This window comes from Pleuronectes platessa, chromosome 17 (assembly GCF_947347685.1).
Source record: "Pleuronectes platessa chromosome 17, fPlePla1.1, whole genome shotgun sequence".
NCBI classification, from domain to species: Eukaryota; Metazoa; Chordata; class Actinopteri; order Pleuronectiformes; family Pleuronectidae; genus Pleuronectes; species Pleuronectes platessa.
The window spans coordinates 18615424-18636707 of record NC_070642.1 but is presented as its reverse complement, the minus strand read 5'-3'; the positions used below and the strand labels follow the sequence as shown (position 1 = coordinate 18636707).

The 21284-nt window shown below is 46.7% G+C and overlaps 1 protein-coding gene across 1 annotated transcript in view; it reads right to left on the bottom strand.

Annotated features, from left to right (window-relative positions):
* The window catches only part of LOC128460090 (glutamate receptor ionotropic, kainate 2-like), a 63431-nt gene extending 46798 nt beyond the window's left edge, over nt 1-16633 (bottom strand). The window contains exon 1 of the mRNA XM_053445126.1: nt 16325-16633. Within this exon, the coding sequence (XP_053301101.1) occupies nt 16325-16451 (127 nt within the window). The 5' untranslated portion in view covers nt 16452-16633. The remainder of the gene's footprint in view (nt 1-16324) is intronic.
* Between the last annotated feature and the right edge of the window lie 4651 nt (nt 16634-21284).

The following is a 21284-nucleotide window of genomic DNA, read 5'->3' as shown; positions in this document are numbered from 1 at the left end:
GGTCAACTCGGAGGTTATTGTTGTTTACCTGATATTAAAAGAGGTTACAGGGCGAGCAAAGGTTCTCCTTCCCACTTATTTCCGTTTTTCATTCCTTTTTCGTGGAATATTACGACTTTATTCTCAAAACCAGTTTTTCTTCAATATGGTTCTGATGCCTTGTCGCAGTCAGTCACTTGGGATATATCTAATTCCTAGAGATGTTCCTCGCCCAGTTTCCCGATACCAATTCCAAGAGTAGAACTTATATATCCGTTGATACAGAGTAAAGACCCAATACCACTGCATTTAGAAAAAAACAAAAAAAAAAGTATATAAGGTATATTTAACAATTAATTAAGTGATGACTGCTTTCATTGTTGTATGGCTTATTGCTAGCGTTGTAATTGGCAACACTTCTAAACGTCGACATTTTCCAAAGTGAACTTTTGCCAAATACTCACATACGATAAATAGATTTGTTTACTTCCCAATATCCGACCAGACCTTTTTTCGGTGGTACACGATGCTGATATCAACCATCATTAGACTGAAGTGAAGCTGTCATGTTGTGGACTGCATCACATGTAAGAAAATAAAATTACTCCGGGGACATTTCTATGTCAAACAGCTCAAACAGCTGTAGAGTCGAGCGAACAACTTTCAACTTTCCAAATAAACACGGTAACAAAAAAACAGCTCTAACAGCTCGTGCACCTTTGAGGACGGACTAAATCCTGAGAAAGCTTTTTCAGAAATCAAACTTAAAAGAGAGAGGATGAGGGGGGGAAAAGGGAGAAAAGATGAAAGTGAGGGTTTTGTGAGAGCCGCTCTGAGAAACCCTCTCGGAGACAAGAGGCAGAGTTCAGGAGTCCAACCGCGGTTCCCACCCTCTCCGAGGACGGAGAGTCGGCTGGAAAATACAAACTAAGAAAAAAATATAACTTTAGAGCCTGTTTATTGATTCAATTACAGAAAGCGAGAGAAGAGTGAGAAGGAGAGAGGAAGAGACAGAGAGGGAGTGGAGAAAGAGACAGAGAGAGAAAGAGAGAGAGAGAGAGAGCTTTGCAGTGAGAGAGACGCCGGCTATAAATAGCAGCAGCGAATGATAGAAAGGGAGAGCAGGAGGGCAGAGAAGATGTCATTTACTTAGGGAGGTGAGCTTTATCACTGTCACCATGCTACAGTCAAACTGGATGTTGTCTTTACTGTCTTCATTTTATGGTACTCTCTTTTTTTATTGCCTTTTCTGTCACACAAACACACACACACACACACACATACAGTTTGTGCAACCGAACCAAAACCCTAACCCCGGACATTCACCAGGACCAATTCTTGGCTAACCCATAATCTTAGCCAGGAACCATTCAAGCCTAGACCGAGCCAGGACGTAATCACAATTCACATTTTACCCGTGACATTAACCATAACCAATTCATGCCTAATCTTAACCTTAACCATAACCACAACCTACTCATGCCTAACCCTAACCCTAACCATTACCAATTCATGCCTTATCTTAACCTTAACCATGACCATAACCTACTAAGCCTAACCCTAAACCTAACCATTACCAATTCATGCCTTATCTTAACCTTAAACATGACTATAACCTACTCATGCCTAACCCTAACCCTAACCCTAACCATGTCCAATTCTTACATAACTATAAACATTATCCAGGACCTCAGACGTTGTCCCTCATCAGGACTCTGGCTTTGGTCCCCATGAGGTCTACTGGTCCTAACAAGGTCGGTGTTTATTCTGGACGAGGTCCTACAGCCGTAACAAAAACAAGTACACACACACGACCAGCTACAGACGAGGCATTCAAGTGCATGTTTTGTGTTTTCACCAAAGCACAGAGTGAGCAACAATAATGAAGTTTTCATGTGTGTGTCCCCCCCCCCCCCCCCCCCCCCCGCTATGCACCAGCAGTGCGATGTGGACACGTTGCTATTCATGGTCATTTCATTACACTGAGATGCCACATTAATCTCCTAAGGAATGAATACCTAAGAATCTCCATTAAAGATGATAGGAATCACGTCAGTCCGGCCTAATAAATCATTATCGTGCCGTAGCCCTGAGGGAGCAGACAGGTCTGCAGCGGCCTGCTCAGCGAGTCTGAGAAGAGAGAGAGCACGGAGCGGGAGGATATTAAGATATGTTCATTGGATTTCTTTGGCACGATGTATGGCTCGGACAGGCTGGTTTTAAAGAAATAACTTTTTGGGAGATCACAGAGGAGGCAGAAAACATCACATTGAGTGTCTCCAGGGGGATTTCAAACATTGGATTACCTTGGAATATGATGGCACATGGAAAATCAAACAAGAAATGTAAGATTTGATGTTACATGAGCGTGTGGTGGACTTTTTTTTTAGAGAACACATCTTCAATATTGTTTCTATTGAATGCTGGGTCTGATATTTCTTCCCCCAACTGGACTTTCAGCGTCTTGGAAAAAAAGACATTATAATAGATTGTAATGTATATTTAGCTTAAGGTCGAGCCCCCCCCCTGTCTCGTCTCATCCGTCCTCCCTCTCGCCGCTCGCTGCTGCCGTCTCTCCAACTGCAGGTGTGTGAGTTACAGCTGAGATAATCAGCGTGTGTGTGAATTATGGAGCTGCCATCGGTGGGACTGGTGTGAATTATGGTGCAAATGAAAGCTCTAAGTGAGTTATGAGCTGGATAATCACCCTGACTAGAAAACAGACAGAGTGTCTCTCAGTGTGTGTGTGTGTGTGTGTGTTTGAGAGAGAGAGAGAGAGAGAGAGAGAGAGAGAGTGAGAGAGAGAGAGGGCATAAAGTTGAAATGAAAGTGTTGTGTGAGGGAGGGTGTCTCCTCTATGTAAATTTTATTCTCTTCTAATGTTTCTGACAGAAATGGAGTTAATTTGAAATTAGTCCCAGTAAACAGAAGCCACTCGCCCCTGAAGGTCGCACATACATCATATAGTACCGTGTATAAGTAGAAGTACATACATATTCTAGACATTAGTGACATCAGTTTACTGTAAATAACAGCAGGGAGGATTATCTTTGAATGAAGCTACTCTTAGCTCTCATTACTCTCTCTCTCTCTCGCTCGGCTACAAAGGAAGACGAGAGGCCCGCATGTTGCCATGGCGACTGATGCATCTATTATATGACACTGGCAGTTTTGGAATCGGAGCAGCTGATTGGTGGAGGAAGGGCGTTGAGACAGTCAGCGTGGACGGCCTGTCTCTGTGACTAATGACCAGTAGCATAGCTGCAGGGCGGCGGTGGGCCATTCGGGGGGGCTGCCATGGTAACCAGCTAGCAAACTTGTCCCCCCCCCCCCCCCCCCCGGCCTGCTTCTGTCTCCCCTCCGTCTTGCGGCAGCGAGGACCACCGCTCGGAGCCAACAGGCAGCTGGCAGAAGTGATGGAGAAGGCTCCGTAAATATCTCAGAAATTCCCAGTGGGCGCGCTTCCGTGACATGTTTGTCAGTGAGTGGGACATGATGCATGAAGGCCTGTGGAGAGTCGCCGCTGCTGGTCTTTAATCTGAAGCTCCCCTTGTGGTGGACTGACCTTCCTGCACTGCACGAGGGCCAATTCTCTCTCTCTCTCCCTGAAGATCCTAAGAAATCTGACCAGGGCACGGGATACAACAACTGAGCCCTGCGCTCACCGGGGCTGTGGTATCACACCAACAAGCCATCGTCAGTGACGGCTGATGAGAGTCACTGGAAAGCTGTTTGTACAGATATAGGGTAGAACTTCATCTGTTCTTCATCCCTTAGGAGTGACGTCCTTTTCCATCATCATTCTTACCACAATTGGTTATCAGAGGTTATTTTTTTATAAAATGATACCAGGTATATTCGTGGTTGAATCCAACCCATGACTTTGTCCAAAAATTCTAGATAATGGTAAAAGACATTGATTAGAAAACTTGCACTGGTAAAGTCAGGTGAATGCTGGTGTTATAAAGCATGAAAGATCAAGACATCAAAAGATCCATAACCTGGAAACATGGTTGATGACTCAATGAATCATGTGACTCTGCAATGAATCAATAATTCAATCAAGCGCCCTGTTCATAGTTATGGAAACTGAACCCAGAGAAGAAAGCAGCTCAGGTGAACGAGAGTTGAACTGTTGTTGTTCGACTTGTTCTGCGTGTTACTGGTATTTTCTCCAGAATAGAATCACTCCCGTCACCCTAAAGCCTCTTGACACTGGTCTGGACTGTCACCTGCCACCGCTGGACGCTAAGCCCCGGGCTGACTCACACACTCCACCACGGACACGTGTGGAACACACAGAATCACGCACTCCGGCGGATTGAGCCTAAACAAACCTGTCAGGTAAGAAAACAACTGAGTCCGAGGGATAATGTGACTGATGTGAGAATCTAAAGCCCACGCCGGCGGCATTCAAAGACACCTCTGTTCAGCTGCACTCAGGGTAATAATTAGCTCTAGCGTGGCCAAAAGATCAATCTCATCCATCTCTTATAATGAGCGCACACAAACACACACACACACAGACAGACACAAACACACAAAACCTCGTGCCTGACCCGGCTCCAAGTAGGAAACCAGTGATCCTATAACATGTATTCATTCTGTGCACTGGCAACAGATGTGCTAATTTGCCAGACTCTCTCGATTCATAATAATGTGCCAGCTCCCTCCTCAAAATATGTGCTAATTTGCGAGGGCTCATTGTGGATGTGCTAAACTACCGGCTGACATCTTGTGTGCTAATTTGTCAAGCAGGGACCCCTTTCGGTTCTAATTGTGCCAAACTGTGAGCACACTTCCACGGGCCTCGAGTCGCTGGAGTCTCACACGGCTCCAGCCCCGCTCGCAGTTTCCAGCCTCTCCACTGCTCTCGAGTCGTGAATGCGACAGGAAAGAAATACCAACCACTGTGAAAATAAGACGTACAAAGCGCTAAGTGCTCGCCGGCGCACAAATGGAAAGACACACTCACACACACACACACACACACACATGTATGCACATTACACAGAAATATGTGCCGGCTCTTGAGAATAGACAGGCTCCTTCCAGAAGTCGATTGTTATGATGGTGATGTGGTGTCATTAAATGCAGATGCACTCACACTATGGTCTGTTCCCTTAGCTTATACTCTCACAAACATGAAGCCATAAATATGTTTTTATATGATGATGTGTTGGTGAAGGATCAATGCTCAGAGGCAGTGACAGGCAGGTTTAGCAGTGACACACAGTGTGAAGATGGACTCAGTCTTTCATTCCCTGAAATTGATCCATCAATATTTTGCAAAAGAAAGCCCATTATGCTCTTTAAGTCTGCAACCTGTGATCATTCAGTCAGATAATACGGTTGATATTATTTTCAGTTGACTGATTAATTGTTTGTCGTCCACAAAAACATCCCAAGATAGATTTTTATTTTTAAAGCCCAGAGTGATGTCTTAAAATAGTGTGTTTGTGTTTTGTCAGACAGAGGTGAAAGATGAAACCCCAGAAAGTCAAATCCGTTTTTTAATCACAGTACACATAGCTAAGAAGCAAATCTTCTCATTTGATAGGTTCAAACTTATTATTCACGCTACACAATAACTCACACAACACATCATGTTCCTGCCAACTACTCTCCAGCTAAGCAGCCCCAGCACTGAAGAAGCTCTTTGCATGTGGAAACGATTAAAGTGTAGATTTTTACTGATGTGCACAAATCAGCAGCAGCACACAGAGCAGGAGAAACGAGCCATTACAGTGTCTGTGCTGTAAGATGCAGAGAGGTGAGCTCTTCCTCAGGCGCTGCTGAGGAGCAGTCACGCTTCAATAAATCTCTTTCACTCTTTGCAAACCAAAGACTTTCTAATTGTCTTTATGTTGCATCTCTGAGGGTCACTTTGAAAATCCTTTTCTCCACTTTACCTGTCAGTTACCAAACCGGAGAATAATGGTGATTTTCCAGCTTGATTTGTTTTTTTAACGCCTTCTTCACATCCTCCCTTAACGTCCCCTAACCCTATTTCAGGCCACGACATGAAATAGAGGATTTAACGATGTGAATTTGATTTATAAGAACTGAAAGTTTCTGTAAAATTGGAACAAAACAGGAGCAGAAACCTTTTAGCACTGCAGCTCCCTTCTGCACGCTGTAGGTTTTTATGATCCTTAGATCTCGCACAATCAATCCTTAGAATATCTGACTTCCAAGTCTATGAGTATTCCCAAAACTGCTGCCCCCCCCGCCCCCAAGATATAAAGTTCAAGTAAATAAGACAAATCTCAGGAGCTTTTTTCCACCGACACAGAAACAGGTGATTTAGCTGTGATATACAGGCCACGGGGAGAGAGAGGGACTGCTTACTGAACAGAGCGCCTCCTGATGCTTTATGTCTTCACCCGTCGCTGCCATTTCTCTTTCCATCTCCCCATATTTCCTTTTCCTTTATCGAGACGCCACGTACACACACACACACATCATCCTCCTCGCCGCCTCTGACTGGAGAACATCCCACGGTGGCCTCGGCAGGTGACAGATGGCGACCTCACAGCGCTGCTCCCTGCAAACTGAGTTTTAATCAAGCCTAAGCACGTGTGAGAGATGCTAATTATCCACCGCAGGCTCCGAGAGGCAGGAGTCCAGCCTTGAGCACATTGTAGCTATGCCCGTGCATGTGCATCTCGCTTTTATAATCAATGTCCTCGTCGTGATAAAAGCCGTTTCACCAGCATTTTTTGCAATTTACGGCAGCCGAGACGTGAGAGGCAGGACGGGCTGGCGTGTCTCCGGCGTCCCCGGACACTCAAGCCCTCCGGCTGTAACGCTCACCAAAATAAATATAGATGAGAACCCGAGGAACAGTAATCTTCAAGTCTTAAGACAATCTCTCTGACAGTTAAGCAGTAGGATCTCCAACTGTCTCTCGTCATCCTCGCCAGAAATCGGTTTGCAAAGACTCTCATCTCCCTTCTGTGCCGTCGCTGAATATTTACATTTCACCATCTGAAGAGAAAGTGAATAAAAATCCCCTCTCTTACATCCATCTAACATATACTTCACTGCAGCCGACCTCGGCGTACTGAGCTTAAAAAAGAAGTTCAATTTATAATGCTGCAATTAGGTCACAGCAAATTACGTGAGACTCTATCATCCCCTTTACTCGCCTCTCTGCTCTCATTCTAATTCTCACTGTTCTGGCGCTCATCAAAATGACCCTGTATTACACTCTCCCCGTTGTAATTTGGGACAAAATGGCTGTAAAATTAGACTTTCTTTCTTGTAGAAGGGCAGATGTTATCTGCTGTCAGAAGCAAAGGTCAAGAATTAATTCAGGAGGCGGCTCTTTAATGCTCACAGCTGGGCTTTCAGCTTCTTCTTTTTTTCTTCCAGCGACGACAGAGAGGAGGAATAAAAAGGGGACATTTGACAGGATGTTTGGTAAGAGACACTTTCACAGAAGACAAGTAGCATTTATGGAGACAGGAAGTGACACAGAGGCTGGTTGAACTTGAAACTGCTAAAGAAATGATGTCGTAAAAGCTAAATATATCGAGTAGATGCGACAATAATGTTTTAATGTTAATCTGTAATCATTAGGAGAGTCACGGGTTGGTGGTTAAAACAAGAGTTATCATACTGCAGCATCTGGGGTATCAAAGCCATTTCTGCCATTAAAGAATATGGAGACTGGAGGAGGCAATATGAGGACAGGCTTTAGATACCGTGCAGACCCCGACCACGTCCCCTATACGTGGGAGACACTGTCAGGTAAGTCAGACGGATGAAAGAACGTGCATCTCAAACGAGGAATCGTTCCTCTGTGTGCAAGGACACTGAGAGCAGCGGACGAGAGGAAGAAGAGCTTGATGATAGTGAGAGAGAACAAAGTAGAGGGGAAGGCACCGGAGACAAGCCGAGAGCCAAAGGGAGACAAGGACGACGCAGAGGACAGAGAAGGACAAAGGCAAGGAAGCAGGGGGGAGAGGAGGGGAAAAGAGAACGGGCAGAAAACTCCATGTTCTGGATTCTGCATCGATTTCAGGCTGGACGTGTTCGAGGGGATAACAACAGGTGACGGGCACCGCGGCTGAGGATGGAGGAAGCTGTGGGTATTTCGCAGATGGCAGAAGCTTGTGCAAAAAAAAAATGGGAAGAGTTTGGAGAGGGAGGGAGGGAGGGAGGGGCGGGGTAAGGGGGGTAAGGGGAGGCAGCGGCGGCGGAGGGGCGTGGCGTGACAACAAGAAAAAGAAGAGATGAGCGAGGGGAAACGAAAAGAGGGAGAAAAGGAGAATAAAAGAGGTCACAGGAGGCAGATAAAAGACACTCAATTAAACGTCTGAATGGATGGCCCATTAGACCTGAACAGACACCTGCACCCCCCCCCCCCCCCCCACCCCACCCCCATCCCAGCTCCCGCCGCCGCGGGGCAGGAAAATGTCAGCCCCTGCTTTGGGTTCATCAGCCTCCCATTAGCCACCGCCGTACACAAGCTAGTAGATAATCACAGCTACAGGTACAAGTCAATACGTTACACTGTGCTGCAAAAGGTGTGCCTATTATTCCTGCCACACGCACACACAGGGTGGGGGGGGGGGGGGGGGGGGGAGGACGTAAGAAATGAAAGAGGAAAACAGCCAGAAGCACAATGATAGAAAAAAATCACTGAATAATGAAGCTCCACCGACACGAGCGCTCATTTTCTTTACAACACACAGGGAAATATATCTATTGAGGATAAATGTGAGAGGAAAAAAAAAAAAGACAGAGGAGGCCAAACAGTCGGGGAAATTAAAAGTCCGGCTCTTAATCCTCCTGATCTGCAGTCTGCCGCTTATTCCACCATTTGTCACATTCATTCCCCCCCCGTCGAGCCGGGGACTCAAAGTCCTTTGTCATGTTCAGGGAGCGGTGGCCGGGCGTGGGCCTATCTCACCGTTCAGCGGGCGAGGGAAACGCAGGCGCCCGGCTTCATTAGGCCTCCTCAGAAAACTTAAAACAGAGTGTGCGAGATGGGAAATCAATCCGTGTCTGCTCCAGTCCACCGTGTGTGTGTATGTGTGTGTGTGTGTGTGTGCGTGTGTGTGTGTGTGTGTGTGAATGTGTGTGTGTGTGTGTCAGGGGCCAATTGTTGAGTCAACCAAAGAAGGGGGACGTGTGTTATTACCTCCCCACGAGGAGGTTGTTGTTTTGTCTGCTTGTGTGTTGGCAAGATAACCCAAACACTACTCAACCAATTTCCATTCAATTCAGTGGAGGGGGGGCGGTGCAGCCGGAGCCGAGGAAGAACCTTTTCAATTTTAGGTTCAATCAAAGAAAAAATTCATGGGTCTTGATGAAAATGATTGTGTGACCTTTGGTGGCAGCTTGAGTGAATTGAAGAGGACTGCTGGGCCTTGGCAGAGGTCTGTTATTCCAGTTTTGACTGTGAGTGACCAACAGTGGACCACACACGCTTCAGCCGTTCATCTCTGTCAAAACGTTTTCCTAAAATGAAGTCGGATCTTTTTAAGGTCTCATCTTCTGCGTTGTTTTAACACTAAACTCACTAAATCAGTTGGTTTCCTTCCTGAGTGTCTCCTCTTTCACTTTCCTCTCACGAATACCTCCGAGCACCAAAAGATTGGACGGATGATTAAAGAACGCCACAGAACCCCTTCAAGAGAACAGGAGAGGAAGGACAGAAAAATGAAATTCCCCATCACAGGGGGATGTTTTGCATAGCCCGGGTGGATCGTGGATAATAGAGTGTCATGCTGATTCAAAGAACATGATTCTAAGTAAGCCTGCCTCAATGCGTCCTCCCCCAGAGCCCATTTCCCTGTGTGTCCTTGATTCAGACAGAGACGCGTTCTCACATCCAAAGGGCTGTGCTGCTGTCAATGGGGGCCGAGAATTCAGCTTTCTCTCTTTCAGCCAGTCGCCCCCCCCCCCCCCTCCTCCTCCTCCCTCTCGCTACTTTATTCCGCTGGCTGTGGATGAAGGCGAATCACCGCGTCCTAACCTGATGGGCGCCTCACATCATACCCACCACAGCCGGAGGGCTTTCTCTAATCGATTGACTTCTGAATCCCATGTAGTTTGGACGTCAATGCTTTCATTTACGGGTTTATGTGCCTTCAAGAATGCTTACTTGGTCCGTGTGCCTGGCATCCGCACTCGGCCGCCTCTGTTTGCAGGACACATCGGGACGCAGGCTGGAACTCATGTTGTATGAAATCACAAAAGCATATTTACATCTGAGCCCCTTTAGCAGCAGAAGACAATCGATGGGCCCTCGAGCAAACACATGAAACATTTACTCCAGCTCCCAAACGGCCTCATCAGCAGCTTCCACAAGAAGCCACTGAAAAAAAAAAAAAACTATTTGTTTGCCTCTGAGCGATCACTTAATAATTAATTACCACAGGTGAGCTCCTGCAAAGTTAAAGATCTCATATCGCAGAGAAAGGCTGCGACAGGGCAGCGAGAGGAATTTCTCCAAATGGCTTGAAGCTCAGAGCGTCAGGAACAAACTGAGAGTGAAGGAGCGAGTTCAGACAGAAGTTTAAAGTCTTCATCAATTCAAAGCAACACATTAATATAATCAACTCCCACGCTTCCACCTTGGAGTACATATTTGTGTTTTTTTTTCCCTCAGCGTCCATGTTTGCGTTGCCACAGATCCTGTGATAGACGCACACTGGAAGGGGCAACTGGGACTTGGCACTGGTTCATCGCCGCGCTGCCAGTTTCTGTCGTCTCCTCTATGGCTATGCAAACATATTGATTTTGATTGATTCCCAACATCTTACGCTCCAGTGGAAGTGGAGACAGCCAAACACGTAATGAGACATAATGGATCATTTCATTGGAGGCTAATGAAAAAACATATTTGGACTTCTTCCGTTTTTTTTTACGCAGTTTGATTTCCTTTTAAAAAAAAGGTGCTTTGTGAGAATCTCTAGTCTCGGGCAAATTTTCAACCTGTTCATTGCTGACATTTATTCCGAGCTGCGGTGCATGACTCCTGGCCTCCCACTGCATTTTCCACAGCGCACTCGACTGTCCTTCCGGCCTCTTTCCAGAGAAGCCATCACAAAAACAGTAATAAAAGAGCACAAGTGAGAGTGGGCTGAGAGTGGACTGCTCTGAGGCAAACTAATCTATCTTTACTCCGTATCTGCAGGTCTCAACACTCACTGTTTTTCTTCTCGCTCGCTCTTTACTCCCTCCCTCCCTCCGACAAACACTCGTTGTTTTTCTTACACCTCTCTGTGACTTCAAATCGCCCCCCCCCCCCCCCCCCCCTCCCTTTGGTAGGCTTGTGAGGAGGACGGCTCTGGTTAAAAGATGCAAAAGAGGGAAATGATTCCTAGTGAGGAGTTTCGGCTCTGACCGTCAGCCAGACTGGCGCTGTAGGGTTCTCCTCAGGGGACATTTTCAAAAAACAATCGCACATATAACCCATGACCCCTCTGATATCCAGGGAACTCCCGGAGTGACAATAAAAAGAAGTGAGAGGCTGTGAATAATGAAAGCCAGTGCAGGAATCAAACTGTCCACAAAGCAGCAGACGAGGCTCGTTGTGTTGGAACCGGCTCCCCTGCACACAAAGTCAATCATCTGAAGCCACCTTGAATGTAAATAATCTTTTTCCAATGTAGCAGGGTAAATCTGAAATAAAAAAAGAGACTTGATTCTAACCGCTGCAAGAAAACTAATTTCATACCTCACAGATATTTTCCATTTTCAAAATGCCAGGAAAATCTGCAACCTGAATTAATCACCATTGAGCCTTTTGTAACTGAGGCATGACAGCAAGACCTTCAAAAGAGTCTCAGGACCGTAAACATGTTTTTAGAAATCCATCTCGATATGTCCCTGCTTCCAGCCCATGTGTGGTGCCGCATGCTAATGCACGACAGATCTCCTCTTTGTTCTTCAAACCCACAGCGGGTATTTTTAAACCATGGAAATCATTTGCCAGCAGAGGAGAGATAGTTTCATATAAGCTACGGCGAGGGCCAAGTGACACATGAATATTTTAAGCGGCTTTGTGCCTATTTAAGTGTGTTTGCCGTGCACACGCTGGCAGAGGGCCAGGGCACGGGGTGATATCCATAATTCCCACGAACCCAAACTAAACTCCGGCACGCTGATAATTCAGGCTGAAGGAAAGGACACGCAAAATAAAGTCAATTAACTACAAACTCCCCTTGAATGTGCTCCCTCTATACTCCTGCCTGTTCTTATAGCTTGTTATTCCGCCGCAGTAGTTTACGCGGGGATAAAAAGAGTCTTAAATATTACGGAACACAACAGAGGCCCGGCGTTGTGGAGGTACGCAGATAAACTTAGCTTGCACCAGCGGGGATTGTGTCCTTTGCCAAAGGACTCAAACAAAAAAAGAAAATAAGGACTTCATTTCTTTTCCAAAATCAAAAGACAATGTTGTGTTTGGGTCATAAATATTCCCTGGCATGGCTGAGCTGGGAAAACATAAACATGAGGGGGAAATAAACAAACATCTCTGAGTCCACAATGCTTTCAGCAGCAGTCGACAGCCTGGGGGGGGGGGGGGGGGACACTGCATCTGCCAATGTTGTGTGTAGATGGTGGTGATAGCGTTTCCACTCAGCCACAACACGCCGCAGACCAACTGTGGACATTCAAAAATACCACACCAGCTAACCATCTCATTTCCACTGTTGACATTTGCTGCCTTTTGATTTTGTCGCCGTGTAATTGACATTTAATGAATAAGACACGTCTGTAAATAAAACTCAATCAACTCTAATGAAATGGCAGATATGATGAGTCACTGCTTCCTGAGCATTTGTTGTGGCTGAAGGCTCAAACAGATCATGTAAATATGGCCCCGATTCCCATGGAATTGAGCTCAAATGAGCTCCGTTAATTTGTTGTCACACGATAATTCATCCTGAACGCAGCCCTGAATTTCCACCTCACTGGATCCTAACAAGCAATCGAGAAGGTTGAACTTTCACAGTAATGGCTTCGTAAAATAATACAATTATGGACGCCAAACATGGTTCAGCTTGCAGAGTCGGTGCCGGGGATTGAAGCTGTTAGATTTCATTTCTTGAGTAAAGTGGACATTTTGCAGCGTTTTCCTTCAGCCTAAGAGAAAAACCAAAACTGCAACTCCAAACAAACCTCCCCCACTTTGTTCCTGTTCTCTGAGATCCTCAGCCACAAAGTCTCATTCAGTTCTCAGAAATGTAGGTGGGAGCTAGTTAGAAAAAGAGCAGTCTCGCTGAGGCAGATTTTATTACACCTTGTAAGGGCTGCACCGGGTCCATTTCAGCATCTAACTAAACGAATTACCTGTATGATTTATAAATGAGGAAGCCTGAACACAATAATCCAATTCTGTCTGGGAATTAGCTCAGCCTATTTGCCTGCAGCTGGTGGCCCGTATACTTCTTGTTGTGTTGATTCCCCCCCCCCCCCCCCCCTCACTCTCTGACACTTGTCGCTCTGCGCCGTGAGACCGGTGCTGTGAATACAAAGGGGCCGACTATGCTCTGGTGTGTGTGTGTGTGTGTAAAGGTCTCGTTCTGACAGGAGAACAGCGGTAGTACCATGTGAACTGCCAGTCTGCCCAGAATGGAACTTGGGCGGGGGGGGAGCAGACAGCCCCCACGGGGAGCTGACCTCCTCATATGGCCGGCCTCTTGCAGGAGCAGCTGGGATTTATCCGCTGATAAGGCACATGCTGCAGGACGGGGGGGAAAGCAAGGGAAACGGACCGGCGGGCCCCCGATGTTTCTCAACGCTGCTCAGCACCCCCCCCCCCCCCCCCTCCATCTCCCCCGAAGCACACGCACTGACATACATCTTACTTTTCTTGATAAAAATCGCCCGCACACAAAACTGTATCTTCATCTGTCTCTTCTCCGCTCAGCCCCTTTACAAGCAAACCGAGAAAAAGATAAGTTTATCCTCCTTTCAAAAGACAACGAAGAAATGGAGCAATCTTACAGCGGAGAGATGTGAAGAGGATGTTTGACTGTCAAAGGGAAGGCACACAACAAAAAGACTGGAGCTTTTTTAAACAACATCGGGAGTTGGTCCCTGTCCGTGGTCCTGAACAGGCGGATCAGAAACTGGGACAGAGATCAGAGGGTTTTTCAGCCTCTGTGTTCATGAGTGTCATTCACAGACACAATAATAATCAAATACGAATAATCAAAGCTGAATGAGCTTTGCCTCAGAGCAAAAACATTTCCGTCAACTGAATCACCTCCTATCTTGCGTGGTCCCGTCTATAGAGATCCCCTGCAGATTCCACATGTCAGGCAACATATTGCTTACGTCGCGCAGCACCCACATCAACACACAAGATACAAACGATTACACATATTCCTTGTTCCTTGTCACTCAAGTATCCGCTCCTCATGTTCCCTGTGAGAGAATCGCTGCGTATACGTCAAATATTCGCGCAGACTGAAAAAAATATGAAATAATCAAACCTGAGCTTTGCCTCAGAGCGAAAAGATGTCAGTGACCTGAATCCCCTCCTATCTCACATTATGTCTATCCACATTCTCTCACTAACACAGACACACACACACGCACTCTTGTACATCTATCTATGAGGCGAATTATCAGCATAATTCATTACCTATAGACCCTCGCACTGACGGTGACCATCCAAACTAAATGCCTAACCCTAACCCTAAACATATTTCTATCCCTAAACCAATGAGCAAGTATTAACCCTCAAACCGTCCATTGAAAAACCAGGAAAAAGGTCCTGACTCTGTAAGGTACAAAGAACACACACACACACATACACACATACACACATACACACATACACACATACACAAACACAGGCACACACACACACACACATATAAATATATATTAGGATTAGACGGATGTGTTGTCAACACTTCATCATGATATAATAATATATATATTCCGTGTTCCTGTCCACTTCACATCTCTCCCTGTCAGAATAGGCGAGGTATATATACCTCACATATTTTATCAACTACTGTTCCCATTTCTCTCTTAGGATTTCAGTCATTAGCCTATTTGCTGGCTTGGAAACTTTGGTGTCAAATACTATTACGCATACCATTTTTCGCCGTCTCCCCCCCCAGGATTACTTTACTGACGCCCGGCATCTGTCAGACAACGTGTGAGACGGGAAACCGCTCGTCGGGGCCGAGGATGCAGCGGGAGGAAAAGCACATCCCGTTGCCATAGCGGCGGCTCTCGCGGACGCAGCCTGACTCTTAAACAGGGCCCTCGGGGGGGGGGGGGGGGGGGGGGGGGGATTGTGAGGATGTGTTGTCAACACTTGATGACATCCGCTGTCAGGAGGGGCTCCCCTGTCACTCCGAGATGTTCCCATGCACATGCGACAAAATGCAGCCATCCTGAGACGGATCGAATTAAGCAACTGTTGAAACCACCAGAGGCCGCGATTCAGTGGGATTTTTTTATAGGAACAGAAATAAATGGTATTAATTGCGGTGTTACTGCTAAGAATCAGCAACACAGCCACTGGAGCAGCAGCTGCTGAAGAACTATACTCTAATAATCAACATAAGGGTCATTATACATTTCCTCCCCCGATAGGTGCTCTGTAGTTCTTGAAGAGAAGTGGCCAATCAACTTTCATCCGATCAGTGAGAGTGATGATTATCTGCACTTAACAGTTATGTGGGGACATTTGTGACTCAGCCAGTCACCACTGGAACTGTCCTTTAAATCAAAGCCAATACACAAGTAGACCCTAAATCTAAATAAACCACTTATAGCGGTTCATTGGGTTTAAGGATAACAAAAAGTGGTGCTGCCTGGTCTATCGATTGGCCCATGTGACAGATCAGAGTTATCGATCCGTAATGTTTGCGTGTAAACATTTACTGCAGGGGACGTGTTGGGGGTGTCAGCGGTTTAAATAAGGCAGCGGACGATACACGAGTCCGTGAGGATCCTGGATGTTTGGGTCGAGTTTCATCCGCTGCGTGTCCCCCGAGCTGTTGCGTTCGTGGAGAGAGGCACCTTCCGGTCATAGCCACAGTTGATTTCTTTCCAAAGTTACTGTAACACCGGTTTGAAGGCTTGTGGAAAACCCCATTCCCCCTTCACTATGTCATGCGTGTTGCAGAAAGCCACACGTGGACAGTGCCACGAGACATTATGAGATTATAAAGATCCAGAAATATGATTTGTTGCGTGCCGGTTTCGCGAACTCTGCCGTCAATTGCAAGACGAGGGATAAGAACGGGACGAGAACAGAGCATCGGTGTCGTTACACCGTGGATTTCCATACATGCAGGCACCGCGTGATCACACATCGCTACAGCTGATATCGGGTCATAAACCAAAATCTTACCGAATCTCAAAACGTGTGGCATCCCGCGAGTGTATCCAAGAAGCAGCAGCAGCAGAAGCGGGATCAGCCTGAGGTTGGACCTGAAAACGAGACTGGTTATCATCAGATGATGGGAGGTAATCTTCATGTTGTTGTGGGAAGAAAAAAAAAAGGATGCACAGCGGTTTAAACCCCCCCGGTGCGCGGGTTCGATTCCCCCGTAATTCTTCTCCGGTCGCTGGGCAAGGCAGGGTGACGGCGGCCCTGGATGCGCAAGATCACGGCATGGTCACTTGCGCTCTCCCTAAATCCATTAGCAGTCCCGGCATGATCCCCTTCCACCGTCTCCTTCTCCTCCTTCACTGCGCCAAGAAACAACAATCCTCCGGGTCGAGGGACGGCGGGACATCCATGTCGAAGGGTAGGGATCCAGTGGGGAGGGGGCTGAGAGAGAGAGCCCCAAAGCATGGGCTGTGGGAGATGAGCTGGAGAGGCTTGGTGAGGAGCCGGAGAGCGCCGAGCAGAGGATACAGCAGCGATATGCAGCCCCCTATGAGGCGCTCTGGGTTGCTTGCGCTCCCATTATACTGCACTGCTGCACAGGCTCTGACGTCGAGCCAAGGTTAGTGTTGTGAACGCGCACCAGAGACGGAGAGGGGGGGGGGGGGGGGGGGGGTGGATAGGAAGAGGGGATGAGGTGGGGAGTGAAGAGAGGGATGGATGGATGGATTGAGAGACAGGTAGAGAAGGGGGAGAAAAAATGGGGAAGGTGAGAAAAAACTTTATTTCATATCATATTTTAAGGCTGTTCTTTGCATCAGTTTCTTCCATAACACACATGTTAACACCATTCACGAAACCAATGGATTGTAATGGATATGAAGTTATTTGTTCATTGATCGATTACGACCAATCTCGTCAAACGTGATCATCTCATGTGATAAAGGGAAACTTCAAACAATATTCTCTTTTCAGGACCATGGACAGAGACCAGTGGCGGATCTAGGATTTTTCTACATCAGGGGCAATAAAAGGCACCAATTTACACAAAGGGCTCAATTTTATGTCCTACATTCGTACACAAGTCCTGATTCCATAAGGTGCACACTTAAGTCATTCCTCAGCTCTATAACTTTGAGAAAAGACACATATTATTGAATATATTTGGAAAATTGTTCCCTGTTTAAGCAAATTGCATATTTTCAAAAAAGCTTAGAATATAAACATTCTTAAATCATTTTTATATAAATTTCGTATTGCTCATAAGTGAGTAGTTTTCTATTAAGACTACTGACAGTTCAGGGACCAATCAGATTTCAGCTGGATCCTCAGCCTCAGAGTTCAAACTTTTGCACCAAGATTTAAACCAATAGAATATTTACGCTCATTGGCCGTTTGTACTGGCATTTCCTGTACTGGACACATAAGAACACAACTCTGCACCCACGGCCATTTGGCAACCACACAAGTGATGTAATCTCACGCCTGCAGGATATCATTGTTCTCCCGTACACACAAGTAGGCTAGCAGGTCCACTTTCTGTTTTCTTTTGCCATTGATAACTTCTCTTCCTGAAACTCTCTGAGATTTCAACCCCCAACCTTTCAACAATTTACACCATCATTCCAGGAATGTGGGAGGAGTGGGATGAAAAGGAATTAAAATTGGCAGAACAGCAAATCCGTGAGGCCATATCGACACGACGCTGCTGAACGGCACGGTTATTTAACCTATGCAAATAACTCCACTTTAGATTGAAAGCCTTCAGCAACAGACTATTCTCGAGTGATAGCCGTCCCCCGATGATGTGAAGGTGTGCGTGTGGGTGTCATGTGCACACCAAGGCTCCACCGCTGGTTACATTTCACAGGGGGAGGACGTGCCACAGCATATCTGTCCAGATTGTCGCGTTCATATCTGATTAGCCGGTTCAAACGAGGGTGTATCCTCTGTACGGCGCGTGGCACCGAGGAGATGGATATCTGCAGCTCTTGTGTGGGCCCACGTGCCATCGATTTAACACTACATGCACCTTATCAGAGTCCGCTCCAGTGAGGAGCTCTTCATTGGCCCGTGGTGCGTCAGCTGGAGCTATAGGTGCCGGGCTGTTTAATCCCAACAGGGCTGTGAAAGGAGCCCTTTGAGCGGAGCCACCAGCGTCCCAAAGGCTCGGATGAACACTATCACTGTGTGACTCGAGTGTGAATGGACGGCCTGTGTGTGTGTGTGTGTGAGCGTGTGTGTGGTATAAAAGTACTGCAATAGTTAGGAAAGGGTATTTAAATTTCAATCGTATCACCTTGTCATCTTTCCTATCCCCCCTCCCCACGAATAAAAAGGCAATACTTTTAATATCGTGAAGGGGGGCGCTTGTTCGCGGTTAAAGGAAGACACGACTTGCAGTTCCACGGGATCAAGCCGGGTGGTGTGAACGTTGACTTTGAGTTGTGTGTCACCGTGCGTGGGTCGGCACACCAGCAACTGTGCAAGCGCGTGTGAGAAACACCAGGGAGAGCGGCACTCGTCATGCGACCATCTGACCCATTAGCATAATGATGGAGGGAATCCCAGGGTTTCCGTATCAGCAGAGCCTCACACGGCATGAAAGGAATGCTTATTGAGCCACCGACCTCGCTCCCCCACCCCCCTCTTGAAGTCACAGCGCCCTCTGGCCCCACACTGTGGCATTGCACTAAGTGTGAGAAGCCATCAGGTTTGGTTAGACTCAAACATGTCATCCGGAATTAAAGGTCCAGTGGGAAAGGAATCTACTGGCAGACAATGAATATTAAAACACTCCTAGTGATGTTTTCACTAGTGTGTTTCATCTAAATTGTACAAAATGTTGTTTTCTTTCCCCATTATATTGAAATACTTTATATTTTCATCTCTATGGAGGCCACCATGTTTTTGACAGTAGCCCAAACTGGACAAACTGAACACCTTTTGAGTTTTTATGACAACAGAAGGCTATAGGTTCTATTTCCTGTTTGGAAGTGAGGGTGAGCTGAGGAGGATTCAGCTGCAACATGACACTTCACCACTGGATGTTTCTAAATCCTACACTCTGGACCTGTAAGACACCACCGACCCTCACATGACTCACTGATATAAGTCTAAATTATATTCTTTGACTGTGTCAGGTGACTGAATATTCTTTCCCTTCTTTAGTCTGTGACGAGCAACGAAAGTTTGAGCAAATACATCAAGTTAAATTGTTCTGTGTGTAAATACCCTGATGAGCGACCTATCCACCCCCCCCCCCCCCCCCCTTCGACCCTGAAAGCATAAGCAGTGTAGATAACGGATGGATGCCTTCACCATTCAAAAGTCATGAAATAACAAACTTTTCACTTCCATGTAAACCAGTTAGAAAAGAGTGGGTGATGACTCCTGCTCCATTAGCTTGTTGTGACTAATGGCACAATGCCCCTGTTGTCATTTGGAGGGATGTACTCTGTTTTTTTAAATCCATGATCAAACCATGTTTTTCATTGTTGTTGTTTTTTTTGAAGAAGACCCAGAATTAGATGAGTTCACACACACCCACTCACTTGTAACCCGGGGAGGCTTCAACACGAGCTGGCTGCTGTGTTTATTCAGATGCCATTCATGCACTGGGTAATGCAAAGGGGGACTTTATGCAAAGGAGAGATAACCACCGCTAAAAGCCTTCTGTCATCCTCTCTCTCTCTTTCTCTCTCTCTGCCTCCCTCCCTCCCTCCCTCCCTCCCTCCCTCCCTCCCTCGCTCTCTTGCACAGGCGGACTGGTGGAAAGATAGCATTGGCACAGGGAAGGAAACCATGGAAACGAGAAGCTGATGCACTTTGAATGGTAAGACCCTGAAAAAGAAGACATCCATTCACTTCACTCGCCCTGTACTAAAGCCTCATCTGCAGCGCATTATTCCCAGCGGACTCCAGTTCATCTGACACGGTCGGGTCCGGAAAGACCACAATGCTCTCACTTCATCTGCCTATTATGTGGGGCTGACTGTAGCTGAGGATGTCTTAACACTTTGGCAAGAAGAAGAAGAAGAAGAAGAAGAAGAAGAAGAAGAAGAAGAAGAAGAAGAAGAAGAAGAAGAAGAGGGGCCTCAACAAAAATCACTCACACACACTTTGTCCTTCAGCGCTCACACATGCAAATCGTCCCGCCCGGACCTGGTCCCTTCACCCTGCCGCTGTATCACAGCCATTATCCCTGCGAGCTCGCGGTGCCAGACGCTCGCCTCGCTCCAGCCTGCCATCGTTTGCACTTTTTTTAAGGCGTTCAGCGTATTTACCTTCCTCGCTCGAGGTCGTGCTTCAGCGAATCCCTTTAAACAGAAGCGTGCTGAGGTCAGCAGCGGCCTATACGCTGTCAAAGAGATCCCTCAGACCTAAGTGGGACTGCATTCTTCAGAGATGACAATTAGTCAAGTGTGACAGTAATTAGGACCTCTCTGCACACTGTCACTTCCTGTTAGTGCTGACGGATGCCCCCCCCCCCCCCCCCCCCCCCCCTCTAACCCCTACCCCCACCTCCAGCAACTGCAGTCAGGCAGGCTTACTTCTGCTGCTGCACCCTGACTTTGAGATGTGACATCTAACTTCGCTCTGCCGCGGCGATACTTTCTGAAAAATGACTAGGTGCGTAAGTCGGTGCCTTGATGGTTGAGCGTGGTAACTTCTACCAGATCTGTTGTAGGGTTAGGGTTAGGGTTAGGGTTAGGGTTAGAGTTAGGGGCTAACCCTAACCCTAACCCTAATATCTATCACTGATCTCCTGGGTCCATATTCGGCCCCTGGGTCACTCGGGTCGTCCTCAGATTTCATATCAGTCCGCCAAACTCGTTTTAAACACTAAAATTAGTTTCTCTGTTGCAGCTTCCAAACGAAGGAGCAGTCTCTGGCTCCACATGAGGTACTGCTGCATCATCAATGATTTAAACTCTAAGTTAAAGTCCTACCTTTTTAAAAACCTGGCTATGGATTCAGC